At 40.7% G+C, this 22,513-nt stretch overlaps 1 protein-coding gene across 4 annotated transcripts in view; it reads right to left on the bottom strand.

The window, feature by feature from the left end:
• Positions 1–22,513, bottom strand: part of LOC137297246 (LHFPL tetraspan subfamily member 2a protein-like) — a 112,962-nt gene that overhangs the window by 14,622 nt on the left and 75,827 nt on the right. The window contains exon 1 of one of the 4 annotated variants that reach the window (XM_067829284.1): positions 2,386–2,863. The exons of the other annotated variants lie outside the window; for them this stretch is intronic. Coding sequence (XP_067685385.1) covers positions 2,386–2,749 — 364 coding nt within the window. The 5' untranslated portion in view covers positions 2,750–2,863. Of the gene's footprint in view, positions 1–2,385; positions 2,864–22,513 lie in introns of those variants that run through there. 4 annotated transcript variants of the gene reach the window in all.

The raw sequence follows: 22,513 nt of genomic DNA, 5'->3' as shown, positions 1-22,513 counted from the left end.
ATGATTAAATGTCCTATGGCTTGTGACTGGAACGAGCAAGCGCAGGTTGGCGTTCGTCTCGATTTGTGTAATAATATATCAACTGCCTCGATTGCTGTATTTAACAAAATATAACCACCCCAGCCCACCACAAAAAAAATTAAATAAATAAAATAAAAAAATAAAAATAAAAAATAACAAAAAATAGCAAGAAATAAAAAGAAAATAAAAAAGAATAAAATAAATCAAAATCGAAAATAAAATGAAAATTATCAAGCAGGAATGCATTAGATTTCTAATTACACCCCTGAGGCAATTTAATCATGAACATTGTCTTTCAAAAATAATTTACAACTTTCGTCGGTCCACTTTGGGTGATTAATCCTAATTTCCAAGTAACAAATTTATCTTAAGTGCTCATTCCGTTTTTCGGTTGTAAATTTGGGAATGATCAATTTACACAGAAATGACATCGGTCCAAACTGCATGTGCTCTAGGTTTCACAAAATAGAGGACCTCTTTTAGTTTATGGGCCAGAACCCTGAAATACAGGTGCCTGGTAACACTCCGAGTGACTAACTGAAATAGCGTATTTATTGTAGCATGTGTTTTGTTGGTGCTATGATAGACTTCTGTGAATGTCAGCATATGTGTATATTGCAGCTGTGACGTAAAACAGCCCCCCCCCTAAGTAATTGAAGGAATTACCGCTGGTAAAAGAGCGAGGCAATAAACCTTCACTTTGGGGTTCACACAACACAGGGCCCAATCTGCATATAGTCGCGGCGTTACATAACACAGGGCCCAGCATGCATACACTTTTGGTAGTGCATAACACACCAGCCCAATATGCACATACTCTGTGCTTTACATAACAAAGGGATCAATATGCATATACTCAATGTATTACTTACACTCTAGGTATTGGACAACACAAACCAATATGCATTTACTCTAGGCATTGCATAACAGAGGTCCAGTATGCATATACTCAAGGTATTACACAACACAGGCCGAATGTGCATTCACTCTAGGCTTTACATAATACAGGCCCAATATGCACATACTCTAGGTATTACAAAACACAGGGCCCAGTATGCACATACGCTAGGTATTACAAAACACAGGGCCCAGTATGCACATACTCTAGGTATTACAAAACAGAGGACCCTCACTCAATGTAGTACACACTACGAGGCCCAATATGCATCTACTCTAGGCAGTACATAACAACGCAGCCCAGCGTGCATAACACTATGCATACGCTGTCGGAGGTGAGATAAGTTTCTGTGTAAAGTGATTGCCTCAGCGGTTAAATAGATGTTTCTCAATCTCGCAATCGATAGTCATTACCTAGACATGCACTGTCGTTGTTGTTCTATCTTGCCCTTTGTTTTATTCACAGAAACTCACATGGGAAATGAAAAACGTAGTTTGCTTTATCTCAAACTGAGTCGCAAGTATGAAGCTATCAGACGAACAGGGACAGTAGTATCGCTTGGTGTGATGGGCGACGTCAGAGTTGACATACATTGGTCATTATAGCGAATGACTTGATTGGGTTCTAATTTTTCCGTCACAGATTCTTTCATCCTTTTCCTCAGAGCAAGAAAATAGTTAACCCGTTTATCCAAAACTACAAAGCTACCGAATTACCTGTAGTGAACAAACCCAGGGTTTCAGTCAGGGTTGAAGTAGTACTGGTTTAAAAGTATTTCTACTTGCCACACAGAATCCAACTGGTTGAAGTTTTGGTTTTCAATTTTATGCAACCTATAAATCCGTTTATCGCCACCAGGTTGTAACACAATCATCTTGCTGTGTCAATGATGTATTATGTGTGTGATTGGAATGATCTGAAATGTATTCCCCATGAATAAACCCGACGGGAAATGGGCGTAAAATGGTAAGAACAGTCGTCAGGGCAGGGGAAACAGGTTGTGTTTTTGTTTTTCTGCCTTAAGAACGAGAGTACCAACAGAAGGGTTACTGTCAAAACGAGTAAAAAAGAACATCTTTAAACAGCAAAAACAACATTAAACCGCCGGACAAGATGAAAACAGTTAAATTCATGTCGTCATCAGACGCCTACAGCAGAGAATAGCCTGTCTGTTTGTCGGGAAATAGATAAATCCATTGTCTATTTTAAGCTATATGGCTTCATTTTATAAAACTGTTGATCTTTCATTAAAAAATCAGTTGGATTCAACTTAATTCTATTTGGAGGATGCATTATCAAAAATGCATTTAAATTTATGTTCAAAGAAACTGAATCCTCTCGTGCTTCAAGGAATATAGCTTTGACACGTGCAACACGAATATTATTTGCCATTTGTGCGGCATGAATATTCCCTGCTGCACGTGCCTCACGAATATTCTTTGAAACACGTGCATCACGAACATTACCTGCTACTGTTTGCACGTATCCCACAATTCGGGTCATGGACTTCTGATAGTCACGCGGGAGGCACGTGACGCACACGGAAACGAACGCACTGAGGCTAATAAGACCACAACCTCCACCGTAAAGAACACAAGACGCTTGCCACGCCCTTACTGGTACCCTGCCCATGCTGAATGTTCCACCATAGAATCGACACACCTCACGTGACTTTGCGTACCGGGTGTCGCCGAAGCAGTAACTGATCATGCCGAATGCGTGGGAGAAGTCGTGATGGAGCAGCCAGAACGGCTGTAGAAAACTGAACGTACACGTCCCTGCCACAAGGACCGAGAGTAACACCCATATCAGGAGAATTGGAGAAGGCATCCTGTTGAGCCAAAGAATCCCGCTGAGAACAGTTTAGCCGAGAGCAGCCAGGTGTCTGCCAAGATGTAGTTATGATGGCACCGTTCATAAAGACATTCAATCCATCATGGTCAATAGGCCACTTATACCATTCTGGCGGAAGGATATCAACGTCACAGACCTTTTCACTATCAATAACGTTACATGTAGCCACGCTTCCGCCTGCAAAATAACGTCGCCGATTTCGGAAATGACGTCACAATTTGAGCGTTAAATTGGCAGTCTGTGTATCGATTCAACAGTTAATCGGTACTTTATTTCCTTCTCTTGAATATGGCATGATCTATGATTTGTAAGCTCCTGTATATTCTTTCGAACTAACCACAGTTGACTGTGGTAATGATAGTCCTTAAGCACGCCAGTTCTCCAGAAGTGAATTGGGATGTTCGACAAATACTCTTAAACGTCACCGTGTCCACGAAGTTCCGATTGTATCATGTAATAAAATCAGATCGCCCTCCGCTGGTGCTGTATCAAAGTCGTATGAAGTAGACGCTATGTTACAGAAGGCTTTGGTTGGGATCCGGAATGATATACGTCCCACGGAAACGGAGCTGAGTGAAGTTCTGGCAATTAGGGCTATACGAGGCTAAATGCTTTAGTGTGAACGGAATAAATCACCGGTGAATGAGCAGAGTTCTGACCTTTCTCTCAACGTACACCGCCAAGTGGGGCACTATTTGCGGAAGGACGTCGTAATTACTGCCAAACGTGACCTCTGAACTCTGAAAGGTTCGATGGCGCAGTAATATCGATCCGGGTCCTGTTATAATAACGATGTACTCACTGTGACATTCTAACTGTTTTCCAGCTCACGGGGCGGGTTAATAACTCCCTCGGTTAATGATGATAGCCTTGGAGGGAATTCTGAAATATTGGGCTCGCAAAATGTTTTCTCACATAACAAATCAAATAGTTTCTCTGCATGGATGAGCGCTTTACGCCTTCAGATGAGCTGGGAAGAGATTGTTTTCTGAGATTACTGGCGTTGTCTGTAATAAGTTGCAATTCTTCCCCTCGCCTCCTGACTGCCGTCCCCAAGTCCCCTGAGATGGAGGTAATGACGTTCCGAATGCTGTCGTTAACGCCACCGATATCACCGTTAGAGATGAGAAAAGAACAGGAATCACACTATGCAGGCTTAAATGATAGTTTCCAATTGCACACACGGCAAGTTCTATCACTAAGTCTTTCTATCACCTTCGCACTCTCAACTTTAATTCTTGTTCTCTCATCAATATCGGTCTGAATACTGCTCATGGGGGTATTTCGACAAGGTTCTTGACAAGTTAAAAAGCACTTTAATACCAATGTTGGTTGTAAAAAGGATATGAACTTCGAGCGGTTTTAATGATCACTGTCTAGAGGTTTCAGATTTCACGTCGTCTCCTGGTGTTGCTTCCGGGATGATAATGTATTCCTGCTCCTCACAGACAATAAAAATACAATAGTTATTAATATTTCAACGATCACATGTCAGCGGGGAGTTTCAGGATCGGTCGCCTGTCCCATATGCTCTCTAGAGCATCAAGCTTTCATTAGGTGTTAAATGAGTCAATAAAACAGGTGTTAAGGGATTCAATCAGCATGGATGGAAATCCTTTTAGTAAAATGTCAAAGTTCACTATGACATTAAAGTTCAAAGAAACATGGACTCTCTCTGCACGTCGTCCTTAACGGTTTCACAGTGGGGATCGAACCCCAGAATCACACGTGTCTATGTGATGGTCTTTAGATGTTCAACGACAATGCTAAGCAATGTAAAACAACTTTGTCAATGAGGTCTCTCTATAGGACCTTCTCTGAAAACCAAGGAACTCAACGTTCTTGGACAAGACAATTCCGGGACATTTAAGATGCCAGCTGTTAAACATAGGTGAATATGCTATGCAGTCTTCAAGTCTCCGGTAGAAAGACCTATCTGGGAAACAAAACACTTGTTTTAGTCCCTTTTCCCCCCGGAACGTTCAAATGTACTCCTCACTCCGATGTCACGGTGCCGATCTGAAGAATAGTCTGGACTACATCCAAAGACGTTCAAACACGATACACATATATAGTTACATATATTGCCTTAACATGAAATCATTTCCATAACCCACTCTTCAGGCGAATCTACTTTAAATCAACGTAGTCTCCAACCTGCAAAGAAAGAAAAGATTTTAAACCAATGCTGGTCTCGTCGCACATAAATAATGAACCAGATTGTGAAAGTTCTCAAAAGACGTCGATGACCCAGCCCTCTTCTCACGAAAGGGTATTAATCACTCTACCGCTGGTCAATAACTCAGGCTACCAGAGGCAGTTGCTTTGTTACTTCTTAAACGCTGTGGAAAAAACTGTTGATGTCCTTCTGGTATATTACTTAAGCTGGTATTTAGCCCAGAAGAACGGACGGGTCGATAGCTCTCACTAGTTCAGTAGGGGCCGTTCGGTCTCCTGTACTATCGCCGTAATGCAGTGAATGGAACACACACTTCTGTGTAAAAATGCGTTTCCCACTCTCATTTGTGTTATTCTGTCTCTGGCGCTGAATTAAGATTCCACAGGTTTTGTACGGTTCAAATGAATGAAAGTGTACATACAAGCTGACCTTTCACGCAGTCTGTGAGCAATTGAGTTAACTTTCGTACTGCACAGAGTGAAATGCCACTTTATCCATTGGCATTGTCCTTCATCCCTCAAGTTCTATAACAGCGTTTAGAACTCATTTTCCCCGAAGACCTCATGTTCTGAAGTTCAGGCTGTTTTCTATGGTGATATAAATGTCAGCGATAGACGTGTCCCTATGTTAATGAGGAGGTACTGATGTTAAAAACGATGATGTTGATTTTATGACGCAACACTTCTTCATAATTTCATAACACTGTCCTGGAACATCTGTTTCTTGGCGTTATACTGCAGCCTCCTCAAATGTTGACCAAGGATGGCCAAAGGCCTTCAAGCACTTAGCCAAGGCAAACATCGGCCACAAGTCACAACTCGGGTCAATACACGTCGGCAAAAACACGGAGAAAATCAGGATTGCCTGGTAAAGAAGTTGGAACCGTCCCAGAATCAAGTCAGGCTGATCGGAAACTTGGTGTACTGTCTCAGAATTTCTTTGAGTCACTTTGAGGAATTCCTCTCATGAATGATTCTGCTGATGGTCCATGGCTTCTCATGTAACATCTCACTGCCTCAAAACAGATGTGGAGTTCACAGGTGTCGGTTTCGATGTTATAGCAAGCCAGAAATATGAATCGTTTTGAGGTGTAACAGTTTCACAGATTTATGGTTTAGACTCAGTGATGAATTATGTGACCAGCTGTTTCTGCTTACACAAATCTAGTAGCCGACTTCCAGGCGAGTAATCACAACCATTGGGTAATGGGATGACCTCACAGTTTAAAAGTTCAAAGTTTTATCCTTCGTTTAAGCATTCTCTTAGAATGTCTGTTAAACATTCTTTGAAACAACCCCTTGTATTATGTAGCGTTTCTCCTTGAATCAGTCTTCCACTTTGTTCCCATGAACTTCTGTGATTGATCCCAGTAGAATATCAACTGTCACAAACTTTCCACTTGTAGCCTGCCGGCTCTGTGCTCAGCTATACATTGCCTTCACGGCTCCTTCCAACACGGAGTAAACTTGACAGGTACGAATCTAACGGTGTATTACAGCAATCTTTCCTCGTAACAACGAAACCACAGAAATAATCAAGGTATCAGACGGTCGAAAGTACATCAGACGTGGAATGGCTGACGTTTGATGGCAATCACCACAACTGTTAGTCTTCTGCCTGTCGGTGAGTGGCCTCTGTCGACGATGTCGGTGTAATGACGCGTGATGTAGTCACGGGGCGGCGTCTCCCCCTGCCCCTAGCGATCATTACTCCAGGACGAAACTCTCTTTCACAATCAATACCACTGAAGCATCGAGTCTTCATCTGCCAGGCCCGGGACGATATTTAGCCAGCTTCAAACAAACAGATTGTGCCCCTGGCGTTCGATTTTTCCTGATAAATGTAGTTACCAATTCCTCTGTCAAAGACTCGCACCTTAGGACCCCCTGTCGGCAGGAATATGACAACATTAATTGCAATTCCTTCTTGAACGCCGTAGGAGTTTCTGTGTACTGACAAGTGTGTTAACAGGCGAGACTTTCCGAGACGTTACGAGAGTAACAGTAAGGGGCTTCTTTGGTCTCTTGAATATCTGCCAATAACTCCACTCAGTGCATTTTAAAAACAAATTGAAATACATTCACACGATGCCATAAACCAAAATGTCATCATTTTCTGCCATACTTTGATATTTCGAGGAAAAAACACCGTTCAAGGTGCTGGTATTAAACTCACTCGGAGAGGCCATTACGGCAAAGTTCCTAAAGTACTGAGTGACTTGTAACGGAATTCCTTCATAAATGATGCGTTCAGTTGTGTTGATGCACATGCCAATATATACACATTCATTATTTATGTCTCTACCTTATGCTTCATCTATGCATTATATCACGTTCCGAACGACTTGAAAACGGAAACCTCGAGTTTTCCGATAAGAACTGTTAAGAACGTGAAATATATTGTAACAAACGTCATCTGTAGTCACAATCCCTTGACCCGGAACTCTAAAAATCCGAACAATTTGTCAATTAATTTAGGGGCGGTGGTGTAGCCTTGTGGTTAAAGTGTTTGCTCGTCACGACATGAGTATACAGCTGATCCAAACCCATAGTTTTATTATTTAAAGATAAGGCACAGACAGCGAATCGATCAGCTGATCCATAAAAAACGTATCTTATGGACGCGTTAAATGATCCGGAGAAGCTCAATGAAAAGCCAATTTACCGCTTTATGCAAAGAAATGCCAACACTTTCTTGCACACGTTAAAACAATCAATAAAGATTCAATCCAATCAGCGACTACCTGAGCCATTTTGGTAAAAGCTTTTTCAAGCATGGTTAAAAAAAATGCTGAACGAAAACACCAACATCGAAAAACAATATCTGAACATAGCATGGCTTAGGCTCACTCATCCATGCATATTTTATAATTGACATTCCATGAAAAGCGCAGTGAATTCTTCCCTCCATGCAATCATGCCTGCGTCCGTTACGACACATGCCGACTTGGGACATAATTGATTCGGGCTGTTTTAAGCAATAATACCCCTTAAGCTTGGGGTCAGGTCGTTTTCAAAACAGTTGAAAGAGAAATTTGAGGCAATTTGAGGTCTAAATGTTTCTAATGGTACATAAACATGTGGGAGATTTACGACCAAAGATATTATTGACAGAAAATCGATTACTCTGAAACGTCTGACACTATTTATCATAACTTTTGAGCGTAAAAATATACAACTTTTCAGTATTTCAATTTACATTGCAAACTGGCCATCCTGTTCAGAGTTTTTGTAAACAAGTTTTGAGAGTTTCAAAGCAGAAATCAGTAAAACAAAACTACTTGTTATCCTTTTGGCTGACAGTTAAAGGTAAGGGGCGGCAAGGATCTTGAAGTTCGTTTCTATTTCTGGCTTACGTCTAGACGTTTAAATTGTGTCTACGTACTTAGGTAACAAGATATTTATGAATTGAACTATATCATGAACCTCAATTAGCATACAGATATTTGTTTGAATGGTTAGGCTTTACGTTGCTGGGACGCGATCGTGCAGAGTCGAAGCTCTCTTTAAAATGAGAAGTGTTAATTAAAACACACAAGGTTTAAAGGGCAATGGTGTCGTGCAATCGCCTTCTAAACGATAGAGTGTATTAATGTCAGTCGATAGCGACACTTGGAAGACAGGGTACGTAAACACAGGAACGAATATTCCCGAGCTTCCAGCGTTCGCATTGATTTCTGTTGAAGATGAAAACCGACGGGCAATTGTATATCGGTGGAAACGTTACGCCATCAATCGTCCCGCAATCTTTACCGCCATCGGCAGAACAATTCTCTCAGGGGAGATAACTATGCGCCACTTTTTAGCTCTTGCATACCACTGCAAATCGATTCGACGATATGTCAGCGATTTAATTGAATTCAAGTTTTTATTACCGACTTGAAGAAAACCAGACCCATTCACAGGGATTATTTCTGTTTTTGTTGGTTCGAAAACTGCTTGCACAACATTTTCAACACGTTGCAGAGTGATTGAGTAAAAAGGAGCGTATTTTTTTCGTTACATTCTTCATCGATTAGCAGTATAACTGCTGCGTAACCTACGATCTCGTTCGGGGAGGCTTTATCTCACCAATCGGACACATTCCTGGAAGAAGAAGTGACAAAGGGGCTCATTTTAGAACAGCTGGAAGAACGAACTGCGGAACAATTTGGGATATGCGCTGCTTTTTATGCCGTCGAGATTTTTTTTACAGTTTCGTCAGATTTGTTCAAGATAATTTAAATTTTCGATTTGCAGCTTCCATCCAGAACTCAAGTCAAGTGGATATATACCGATCGAGAGAGGTAACGGAACGCATAGAAATAGTGTTAAATGGCATATTTTAGTATATGAACTTCAATCATCAAGTATAGTTTATCGTGGTCATACCATATATACTGATTGAAAGAGGTAACGCCACCCAGAAATAGTGTTGAATAACAAGAAATGGTGTTGAATTACAATGATATGTTAAGCGTACAAGCATACATATTCAAGTGTATATTATCTGTACATGTTATACACTATATACTGATCGAAAGAAGTAACAGCACATTGAAATGGTGCTGAATAACAATGAAACGTTAAGCGTACAAGCATAAAAATTCATGTGCATTTTATCCAGTTATACAATGGTAAATAGTTTGGAGGAAATCGCTTCTATAAGTTCATACTGACCCCGCGTCGACTGATTGTAAAGTCAATTACGCTAACGTGGAAGGTTATTTTGAGGAAAATTACTGACAAAATAACGAGATAATAATGTTTCGCTCCGCACAGCTCCATGCAATATTCGAGGGATAATTGGTCGAGAGTGGATGTGGAGTATTGAACCCTTGTGACTGATTTCACCACCCCTTTGTCCGCTCAGTTTGTACATGTCGTTTATTTAGGATATTTATATGTTTGTTGTTTGTTGCCACACTTCATATATATCTGTAAATATTCGAGACCAGACAATCCAATGATCAACAGCACGAGCATCGATCAACTCATTTGGGAGACGATGATATGTGTCAACCAAGCCAGCAAGCCTGACCACCTGATCCCTTTAGTCGTCTCTTACCACAAGCATGGGTTACTGAAGACCATTTCTAACCTGGATCTTCACGGGTATCTTATTAACCGTGAAAACATGATAATATATTTTACTATTCTCAAATTAATAAAGAACTGTACCGATCGGCTGAGTTAGCCCCATGTGAAACGTAACTACAGCTTACATATGCAATTTAATTACGTTGTACGGAGAGTCCTTCTTGAGGGAAGTAGTCTAGACGCTGAGGTGTTTGTTGTAAATAGCGCTTATACGATAACAGCTGTGTATACGAAGCGTTATTAACAGAATTATTCAAAACATGTATTAACATCTGCCTGAATGGTAATGCAAAATAATTCTTTCAGTGATTAGTAGCATAAAATGCTTATATATTTTCTTTCATTTCGCCTGTATTGCCAATTAAAATAAGTGTTGCTCAAGAAGGGCAGTGGAAGGTGAATGTCGAACAACAAAATCAGGACAGAGGATGTTGTGTTGTTCTGTCCCAGTAACAGCTGTGGAAGACGGATGGAGTTCAGCGTCGTATTCTTTGATTAGATATGATTATTGTTTTACACCAGATTCATGACTAATACAGCTATATGACCACGGTCTGTAAAATTATCGGGTAACAGCATAAACATCGACCTACACAATTGGAACCCATAACAAGTGTCAACCAAGCCTGACCACCCGATCCAGTTAGTCGCCTCTTACGACAAGCAAGAGGTGTTGAAGAGAAATCTAACCCGAGTTTGAACGGGTTTAACATCGTGTTCAGACCTATTCCACTTATTGACCTGTGTGTCTTCTTGGCTGCACCAGTCCGAACCTGATTTTAAGATCTAGGCCTTAGCATAATGTGAGACCTTCCGAATTTTAAAACCGCTACCCAACTCTGATGCATTACACTCATGAACACCCTACCAAGCCCAACCCCTACCCGGTCCTTTGTTTATAACATAGTGCACGCAGGGTAACATCGGGTTTGTTTTGCGTGTCTTTAAATGACACGGAGAATCTAACAAGCGATCTTTCACTCTCCAAGATCTGATAGACAGTCTTTCCATAGCAGAATGGTGCAAGTGAGTATTGTTTCACGCGGTTTTAGCAATACTACCGCAATATAACATTACGGGAAAAATGGGATTCACACTGTACCCTTGTGAGGAATAAAACACGGGTATCTGGCGAGATTAGCGAACACGTCAACCATTGTACCACTCAGCTGCCCCGATGTCAGTAGATATACGTTAGCAGGGTGTGTCATGGGATACGTATCGTCCTTGTTCGTATGGGTGACTTTAAAAAGATTGTGAAATTGTTGAAACGCGACATTGTTCAACAAAAAGTGTTGTTTTTATAGTTTAATTTCATTCAGGAAGGAAACGTAATTATGGATATTGTGTTTTGGGGAATTTCACATTTACCGTAACGTATAAGTCTGTTTTCCGGCAACACTTTGTACATATGGTGGGCGTTCCAGGCGTAAATCAGAAAGACGAGTCAGGCTCAGTGAGGTGTTTGGTCGTTGTGTACGCTCTCGACGGATTTTACACAGATTAATTAATAGCGGTGTGGAAGGCGGTGTACGCAGCATATAGAGTGAGTGAGTGAGCATTATTCCACTGTGTGCATAAACTATGTACGAATAACCATAGTTAAATATGACCAAGATCTTTTATGGGTTAATCCTTTTTTAATTCTTTGACACACATCATCATAGTTAAACAGTTTTCAGACATATGTATCTTTCCCTGACGTTATAAATAGTCGTTCATGCTATCAGCCATCAGTTGACGAAGATTCGATCAACTAAATATCACTCTTCCATCGTTTCGCATTGGTCTTGATATAAGCTTATGTTATCTGCCATAAGTTGACAAAGGCTCGAATATTTACTACACTGTTTCTCATCACTGCATATCGGTAAGGATAGTTGCTTATATTATGAACTGGGTGCAATATGTGAGCCTCATTTCTGGTGTCCATCTCCGCGATAGTGTTGGAATATTGCTAAAATCGGCGTAAAACAATACTCACTCACTCTAATTATCAACAACAAACTGACATAGACGCGATTATTTTCAGGCTGTCATGATGCATGGCATATTTCTCCCTACAGAGAACATCACTCATCAGGATGAACATTGATACTAGGGGTCTGACCAGTTCGGTAACCAACGGGACCCTCAGTCAATCATGTACTGTCTGTGAAGGATGGGTATGACTGAATATATCCAGTCAGGCAGGGGACGCGTAATGGAGACACCCAGTCAGTGTCAAGGCCGACGTTGACGTGACAGTGCTGCAGACAGGCTGGCTGTTTGTGGGACCTGTGTGGGGATTAGGTTTAGCATATCATTGCGCTGATAATGGGACGCCAGGGTTATCATTAGTAGATGCAAACACCACAGAATATTGCGAATTATTGTCGCGACAGCTGTGTGACCTATTACTCACTTAGAACACCAAATCGATATATACTCAATGGCCAAGGGAGGGGAGGGGGGGGGGGGGGGGGTAGAGGGTAGCCTAGTGGTTAAAGCATCCGTTCGATTCCTCACATGGGTACAATGTGTGAGGCCCATTTTCTGGTGTCTGGTGTATCTGGTGATATTGCTGCAATGAAAGCAGCGCAAAACACCACTCACTCCTTACCGCTGCACTCAGCACTATACGAGCTAAGTGAAAATAATCGTGTATTGACTTGACAGTCCAGTGACTGACATCATGAGCACTGATCTTCACAAATGGAGCGCAATGACATGAGCCAAACGCGTCTGCGGACTTGATAAAACAAATGGGGTGCTGAAGATCAATTCTAATTGAGATAAAGGATCAGTGGCTAGACAGCATTTGATCAGGCAACTATGTTTGACGAGGCAACCATGTTTGACAAGACAACCATGTTTGATGAGGCAACTATGTTTGATAAGGCAACTATGTTTGATGAGACAACCATGTTTGATGAGGTAACTATCTTTGATCAGTTTACTGTGTAGAAACACTAGCTCCTCTCGTTTTTACTGAAATGTAGAAAGTTCCGAGCTTAAAGTCGGACAGACTATAAATTTAATTAAGCTTTCAGAATACTGAAGTAAATTGAAGTCAAATGAATTTAATGAAGGTTTGGATAATACATATTTTCTTTTAATTTGAATTTGAATAATTTGAATAAATTTTGAATCATTTTGCATTTTACTTAATCTTTATTTTAAAATTTGAATTTAAACTACAACGGTTGTAAAATGTGTAGAACATACACATTGATCGATTTAACAATAACATCGTTATCCCTGAAGTACTTTTGTGAAGCACTGAATATTCATAACCTAACAATCAATGAATACAAATACAGCAATCACTAGTCTCTTGCACCGGTGGGAATAAGTGAGAAATGCATCGGTGTCTAGCAGCAAATTAGAAAAAAATAAACAAAGACGCAACGAACTTCACAAACAAAATGAACGGATGTTCCCAACCTGCAACCCGAGCTTGTATCTCGAGAACAATAAAGTTCCAGTTGACGTTTAAAGCGCTTAAATCATCCAAAACAAACATAACAAATATGTGTTAGAGTGAAAAAACAATTCACTTCTCTTTGTCCATACTATGAAACTCCCATAAAACGTCATTTTTTGACAGTGCCGTATTTCGCTTTACAATTCAACCTCTCAAAGGGCAATTAAAAATAAACATCATCCTTTAAATCTCCTTCTATTTGTTGTGTTTAATTTGGTCGTCTTATTCCATTCTCGTTACCCTATTTATAAATGACATATGAATGCTTAAAGAAAACATGGACGTAAGTACCGGCGAGAGTTATGTTTGGGAAACTGAAACAGAGACGAAAGCAAGGCACGCTGTGTTTTCTTTCGTAAGAGCCTTGTTTCCTAATGGGCAGTTCATGTGACATCTTGTATGCTGAACAGCTTAGCACGGGGGACAGGTGCACACTTTTGTAAATAACCCCGTGTCGCGGGTGTATTCATGACTTAAACACCAGCGAAACCCTATGAAAGATCGACTTGTAACGTAAATTGGTTCGAAGTTAAATTGGCGTTGCAGAGTGACACAGCAGCTGGTTGGTGGACTAGCGTTGGCGCCACTTGGCGCACGACGTCGATTCAAGGTGGCGCATGCTTATGTCGTATGTTTAATTTGTTAGTTCTATGTTTAATTTGTTTCTGCTGCTGCTACTGCTACTGCTACCGCTACTGCTACTGCTGCCACTGCTGCTAGTGCTACTGCTGCTAGTTAATGCTAGTGCTAGTGCTAGTGCTAGTGCTAGTGCTAGTGCTAGTGCTGCTGCTGCTGCTACTGCTACTGTTGCTGTTGCCTCTAATCCTACCGCCATAGTAACTAGTTTTCTTTGCACTCTCAACATTAATGTTCCTGTTAGTGATGTATGGTAGCACAACCTCACCAGCATAAATTTTAAATAAAAACGGGGAATTGACTGGTTGAAGGATAGGCGTGGTGCATATAATCTAACTATAAAGTAACTAGTACCCTCTCAACACCCTCACTGCACCTACGTCATCACCAGTAGGTAAACGATAGACCAATAAGGGCAATCCGACTCCGATCCCACGAATGATGTAAGAACGCTTTTCACGAAATGTCCTTAACGTTGAATTATTTTCTTTTACACCCATAAATTGACAAATGAAACATAAAAAATAAGAACTCTTTAGGAAGTTAAAGAGATAATATACCACCAATGATCTCCTAAATATCGCTCTTCCGAACCGCAGTCTACTTTTCAATGTTACAAAGCTACAGTTGGATAATCAATGAACCTAGGAGCGCCATGTTCCATTCCGCAGAAGCGTAGGAGGCCAAGATGAATGCAGCTCAGAGTTCTCAGACAGAAAATATACTTCTTGGGAAATAAAAACGGTTGAATATTCATTATAGAATTCGATAGATTTTGAGAAATAAGCGACACACTGGGCTAGAAACATGCATCGTTTTGCTCCATCAATCGTACACTGCAATGTATAATCGTTTAAAGATGAATAAGAGAGGACAGAGGATTGAGATTCGATTGAAAATGGGGGAATTGACTGGTTTAAGAATATGCATTGACTTAATAAACTAGTTACGTAGTTTAAACAGAGTGACAGAGTAATTTTACTATAATGCCGCGGAACTTCATTGTCAAAGATTGTTAATGTAGTACCGCGTAGGTAGACAGTGAGTCGGTGTGCGGATGCACACAATGGTAATTGTATCACCTTAGTGGCAATCTTGCAGAACATCCTTGTGTTGAGTAATACAGCAATGTCATCAATGTTGCGTCTCTGTGCAAATTGTACCAGTAATGTTTAGCAGGCGTTACTGCCACTGGGGGCTATTTTCGTTGTACATAAAGTACAAGCGTGAAAATACATTTAACCATCTTCATAAACACTTCAAAGATGAATTCACGTTGAAGAGAATCTTAAAGGTATCTGGTCTTTCATGACAGTTTGGGTCTGCAAATCTAAGGTTGTGGAGCGGCTGAGTTTAGGAATACGTTGCTTTCAGCAATATTCCAGCAACATCACGACGGAGGACACTAGCAATGGGCTTCGCACATTGTGTCCATGTGGGAAATCGAACCCGGGTCTTCGGCGCGACTAGCGAACGCCTTAATTACTGAACAACAACACTGATGAGATTAAACTGCGTTTCGCTACCTGGAAAGATGTTGATTTTAAATCACGTCCACTAATTGCTTCAGAAAGTAATCGGACGGTTGGGTAGTCCAGTGGCTAGTTCGCTTGTCACACCCAGGTTCTATTCCCAAAATGGGTACAATGTATGCAGTCCATTACAATACATGCACTTAATTTCTGGCATCCCCTGCGTGGTGTTGTTTAATATTGCTACATATTACAGTACGCATTAACTTTCATGACATTATTTATATGATTATACGCCCTTTCATGACATCAATATATATAACGTCATGTTCAATGACGTCATGGTGACATTATATGCTTTTTACCTTACAGTGGTTTCAACATATCAACTGTATATTTGACATAATAACACAGGTCTCAGGTTTCCTACCAGTGAACATAAATCCGGGGTCGATCGATGCTCATAATGTCAATCACTGGATTGTCTAGTCCAGATTCCATTATGTACAGACCACCGTCACATAGCGGGAAAACTGTTGAGTTTGTTGTTCAACAACCAACTTCTCTTTCTTAAAACAGGAAGTACACATTGTATAATCATATATATCCGTATGTTCAGAAATCGGGGTACACTCTAATGTCATTCAGGTATTCAGCCCTCCCCTCCACAATATATCGCCAGCCATTATGTTTTATCAATCTCCAGATATAAGTAGACCAAGGGTCCCAGATATCTCATTATTAATCTCAGACCTACCGCGTAGCGTGACCTTATCGCCTATAGGTGGCGTTATCTCGTGATAGGTGGCGTTGTCTCACGTGAAAACGAGACCCTTGGGGCCAATTCATGGTGGCTACTAAACGAACCGTGCCCTGGAGTATAGCATATTTTTTTTCCTCTCACCACTAAACCAGTGCTGCAGTCTTGATTACTTTTTACCTGATTCTAATAAAGCTGTAACGAACCTTCCTATGCTATTTTTTTGCACCATAATGTCTATAATACGGACACTAGTTAATCCGGACGATGGATACTGATGGATGGTTCCATCCAGATCCATGCACTAATAACAGAGTGAAATACTTCAGAATATAATGTTTTTACTATAACTATGGATTGGATAGTGAAAAGGCCACATGCAGGTGATGGTTGTTGATGGTTGATGGTTGTTGATGGTTGATGGTTGTTGATGGTGGTTGGTTGATGGTTGATGGTTGATGGTTTGTGGTTTAACGTTTTTACTCAACGTTTTTGCAGAACAACCGTTATGCTGCGCATGCACGCTACGCAGGGTTATCTGTTATAAATATGAAAGCCGGTTGAACGACGTTTTGTTTGTTTGCTGTTTAACGTCGCACTCAGCAATATTCCAGCTTTATGACGACGGTCTGTAAATAATCGAGTCTGGACCAGACAATTCAGTGATCAACAGCATAAGAATCGACCGATAGCGCAAATGGGATATGATGACGTGTCAACGAGCTTGACCACGCGATCCTGAAGGCCAACTTATTCTATCCCGGATCTTCAATGGTCCTTACACTGCGGAAGCAGACTGCTAGACTGTATGGTCAAGTATTCCAAGATAAATATCTAATATCAATGTCACTGAATAATGCTCGAGGCAATATTGCGGTTATTAATTACAAATCGAAGGAATACAAGCTACCTATATTTCACTGTCGGTAGGATTGTTTGGCAAGCATTATATAATCACAGTATTATATTCCACAAAAGTCCCAACATATCAGACGGAATATTGGAGGTGAAATACATTTTTTCCACACAGTAGAACGCTAATTAGTCGGTGTACGCACATTGTGTTTGTTGGGGTGGGGGTTGCAATGGAGGTTGGTCGTTAGGCAGCTCGCAATAGCTAAATATTATGCATTCTCAGGAGTAGTGAAGGGCTGCAGAGTAGCCTAGTGGTTAAAGCATTCTCCCACCACACTGAAGGCCGGGTTCTATTCCCAACATGGGTCAGTGTGTGAAGTTGATTTCTGGTGTCCTCCGCCGTGATGTTGCTGATCGAAGATTACCATTGCGACATAAAACTATACTCGCTCATTCAATTGATGTAGTGAGTATAAAGGATAGGAAATTTCCGACACTAATCACGTAAACCTAATCACCCGAGAATAATTTCATATGGTTAGTTATTTCATAGACGTCTACTTCATGTTCAAAAGGCAGACACGTGCAGTGTCAAACCTGCAAATTCTGAAGCACCATCCTTGAGGCTTTGGTAACAGCGTGGCGTCAGTTATAGTGACGACTATGATGACAAGGGGCAGAGTAAACAACAAAGTGAAAAACAATGACATCTCATATGAAAGGATATTGAATGAAAATTATTCAGATTACATGTTTGAAATCCAATTTGGGAATCGTATTGATTTTTGAGAAATTACCTCACGAAGAACAACATGACGATAATTCTCCTGAGGACTGAAAATATATCGAAACTATTCTTTAGACGTCCCTCGCGAAAATGTTTGTCCACATCGACTCTTCAGCGAGCATTCAATGTTTGCTGACGGAGCAGATTTATATCGACTCTTCAGAGAGTGAAAAACAATTCTATCTCATATGTAAGGGCATTCCATGAAAATGATTCAGATTACATGTTGAAATTCAATTTGAGAAATTAATTTTTGAAGAACATCACGATAAATCTCCGTGAGTTAATGAGTTGATGACTGAAAATAAATAGAAACTATTCTTCAGACGTCTGTCACGAATATGTTTGTCGACATGTGCATCGCCTTGTCAGTGAGCATTCAATGTTTGCTGACGGAGCAGATTTCATTAAACTCCTTTCGACTTACAAATCATCTCATGTGGAAATTAACTGCATCCGTTGTAGCTTGTAATGTACCATCTCGATGGAGGTGTTTGTTTGTTGTTTAACCCAACTCTCAGTAATATTCCAGTTTTATGGTGGAGGTCTCTGGAAGTAATCGAGTCTGAAACATACAATCCAGTGATCAACTGCATAAGCATCGATCTTCTCAACTGGGAGATGTTTCAACCACGTCAGCGAGCCTGACCACCCTAACCCGTTAGTCGCCTCTTACAAGCGTCAGTTGCTGAAGATCAAATCTAGCCCGGAAATTCACGGGTTCACATTCAGGTAAACTGACGCGTTAAGCTATTGCTAAGGGCTTAACCCCCTCGCATACAGATCTCCTGACAGATTGGCTTAGTGTTAATGAAATCAATAATTTAGATTGCAAACGTCAGTTCAGATTTACAGTGAATACCAGTGTGGGTAATAACAGGAATACAATAACATGATAACAGCCACTGTGGTGATGAATTCGACCTAATCAATGGCAAAACAAACATCGGCAAACCTGATTTGACTCAATTCTGTTTTGTTTGCTTTGTTGGTAATTGAAAATAAACTATTCCCTGTGCAAAATTCCGGAAGAATGTAGCACTTTACTAACATCCGTTCAGCGAGATGTACGGATACCAGAGGGTCCGGATAACCAAGTCTCACAGGGGTATTCGAAGCATAGCTGGAGCGTTCCGGCTGGCGTGTTTAAGGGTTTCAAATACAGCTTTGCTGGTGTGGTATAGTAAAACCATTGCCAATAGGCCATCTTTAAATGACGATCTGTGTTACAGTGCGCTTTGACAATTTCATTCCTGGAGATGCACCGCACATACCACAACTGATTAATATATTCCATTCAAATCAGCTTCGTGAATATATACCTGCAGCAACATGCATTCAGCTATCATCGTATTTCGAGACATAAAAGGTTGCGCTGATTACATCGGACTGTATGCCTATGAACGGACACTTCCATCTTATCGCAGGTACAACTTCTCTGCATCATAACGAGGCACACGCTGTCAGAATGTCGTTAAGGCGGAAGTGGAACGCTCGCGATCGGGAGTTTAATTGGACCACCTGTGACGACACTTTCACACAATTTATCCGTCACAGTTCCCGTACGTAGCAGGATACACGCTGCTGACGGGATGAACGGGATGTTTCACAGGACTACTGGTAGGCTTGGGCAACTGACCGTTTCATCTTCTGTGGGGTGGACGAGGGTCGTTGAGTTGAGTCGAGGTGGGCTTTACGTCACATCGGCATTATATCGGCCATATAGTGAAGAGATCAAGTTTGCATTCATTACCATTTTAAGTTTAAGGTCCAAACGAGTTTTGTTTTAAAATCATATTTATTATTTAAAACAGAAACAGTAATAGCAAATACAAAAGCAAGCAATTCGTTATTCTCCTTACAAAGTTAAAATATATGATACAGGTCAACTTCCCTTTGGTGACAAGGCTGTGTTCATGGCCCTCCATCCGTGCGAGGGTTGATTTGGGTTAGGAAGAACGAGGGTTGATTGAGGTAAAGGTGAACGAGGGTTGATTGGGGTGAAGGTAGATTGGAATGAGGATGGACGAGGGTTGACTGGTGTGAAGGTAGACTGAAGTGAGGGTGGACGAGGGGTGATTAGGGTGAAGGTAGATTAGGGGGAGGTGGACGAGAATTGACTTGGGTAAAGGTAGATAAGGCGAAAAAAATGATCCCTGGAAATAAATATACATGATGGGGCTAAATATATAATAATATATTATATTATATATACTAAATATACAGTGATGATGACTTAGAGCTATGATAGTTGTGTTTCAGACTTCAAATGTGGATGTTTCACTAACGCTTTAAAGAGAACTAACGCTTTGATTATATTTGCAATGTTTGCCAATTTCAATTTTTAAGTGTCTACTTTCATAGTTGTGTTTTGAACTTTAAAATGCAATCATTTCTGCTGTTAATGTCAGCACACTGACGTTTTGCTATGTTTAAACGTTTGTTTTTGATTGAAATCTAATTTTCTTAAGTAAACTTCCCTTTGCTGAACAGTTTATTAGGGACCTTTTAAGATATGACCTTTGTCATGCGTTGTAAATACTTCACATCTATTTTCATCATACAAAAAAAAGGATACCAAGTCTTCGGCACTTTATTCCCGTTCTCCTGATCCGTTTCCAGTCTTTCCAATGAGATCACCATAAAACGCGAAACCCGTCCTAAGGGATTTGGATCGTTAACAACGCAAGGGCTGTAAACTCGTCTTAACTGTCAGTTGCGCTCCATCGCAAGGTCGTGTACAAAGTGCAGCAAATTAAAGACGTACTCCCAGCCGTGTGAAAAACTCCATTTAGTATCTCACCATAAACATGTCAATATTTATAGCTTTTAAAAGCTCTCAAAACATAAATGTAAATGTTTCTTTCGTTCTTTGTGTGAATATTCTGTGTTTCTTTACACGAAAGTATCTGGTGTTTTTCCTCAAAGCCGTTATTGACGTATCTGTCCTTCTGCAATTATATATAGCATGGGACGTAAGGTCTAAATCAACACGTTAACGTTGCAGTTTGTTCTGCACTCGGTGTTATGACAATATCACCGCAGCAATGTGGGAACATAAACACACCGGAAGAAGGAAGTTGGGAACGAAAACGAGGCTGGTGCAGATTTGATGGCGTTTGCTGAGAACATTCATGTGTTGTTACACATGCTGATCTGTTTGTCTGCCCATAAAGGCCGACATCATATGCATATGTCGTTTTGGGCACGTTATTCAATATGCTTGTATATTCCTTGGGATCGGGTCTGTTTTTTACCTGCTCGTGTATATAAAATATCCCCGCATTGCTGTGTAATGACGTTCTGTATACTTTGCCCACTTGTCATAACAGCGGAGTGAGCGGGTGAATGAGTGTTGTTTTACGCCGTTTTGGGCAATATTCCGGTAAGCTACAATGGAGGGCAGTAGGAATGGCATTCACACATTGTTCCCATGTTGGGAATCGAACTGTTGAAGAACGGCTTGACCACTACACTACTCCAACTTCCTAGCGCCATATGGCTGGAATATTGCCGAGCGCGGCGTAAAACTAAACTCACCAAACCACCTTCCTGACATATTTAGAGGTGTACATTGAGTGCAGACTTATATCTGACTGAAACGTTTGTTCGTAGAACTACTGTTAACACACCTCACTGTTTATTTTCCGTCTTTACTACAACAACAATAATAAAGCTAATGAAAAAAAAACGGATTCGAACTCGGGAATTTGAGGAACTGCAAAAACGGTTTTACAACTTGACTACCTACCCAACTGCATTTTGGGTGACCGCGTTGAAAAAGCTATCGAAGTTTGATCTGCGTCCCTCACGGGTTGCGCGATCCCCTGATCTTGTTCTAATTTCGGGTTTGGTTTAACTATGATCCTTTGTTTGCTATTACTGTACCTGTTCGTTATTACCATACCTGTGTTTGCTATTACTATACCAGTGTTTGTTATTACTATACCTGTATTCGTTATTACTATACCTGTGTTTGCTATTACTATACCTGTTGGTTATTACTATACCTGTGTTTGCTATTACTATACCTGTTGGTTATTACTATACCTGTGTTTGCTATTACTATACCTGTATTCGGTATTACTATACCCGTGTTTGCTATTACTATACCTGTATTCGTTATTACTATACCTGTGTTTGCTATTACTATACCTGTTAGTTATTACTATACCTGTGTTTGCTATTACTATACCTGTTCGTTATTACCATACCTGTGTTTGCTATTACTGTACCTGTTCGTTATTACCATACCTGTGTTTGCTATTACTATACCAGTGTTTGTTATTACTATACCTGTGTTTGTTATTACTATACCTGTGGGGGTGGGGTGGGGGTGGGGGTGGGGTACTTGGCAGTGGGGGAAATAATGTGATGCAGGGACTGTGAGACACATTAACGTGACATTAGAATCTGACTCTGGGAAAAGTCCCTCTGTGTAAGATTGTCAACTATAAAACTTTGTCTCGTTCCCACAAACCTCCGGGATTCCGTGCTTTTAGCGTAA

This window comes from Haliotis asinina, chromosome 1 (assembly GCF_037392515.1).
Source record: "Haliotis asinina isolate JCU_RB_2024 chromosome 1, JCU_Hal_asi_v2, whole genome shotgun sequence".
Classification (NCBI taxonomy): Eukaryota; Metazoa; Mollusca; class Gastropoda; order Lepetellida; family Haliotidae; genus Haliotis; species Haliotis asinina.
The sequence above is the reverse complement of the archived record's forward strand: the minus strand, read 5'-3'. Positions and strand labels throughout refer to the sequence as shown.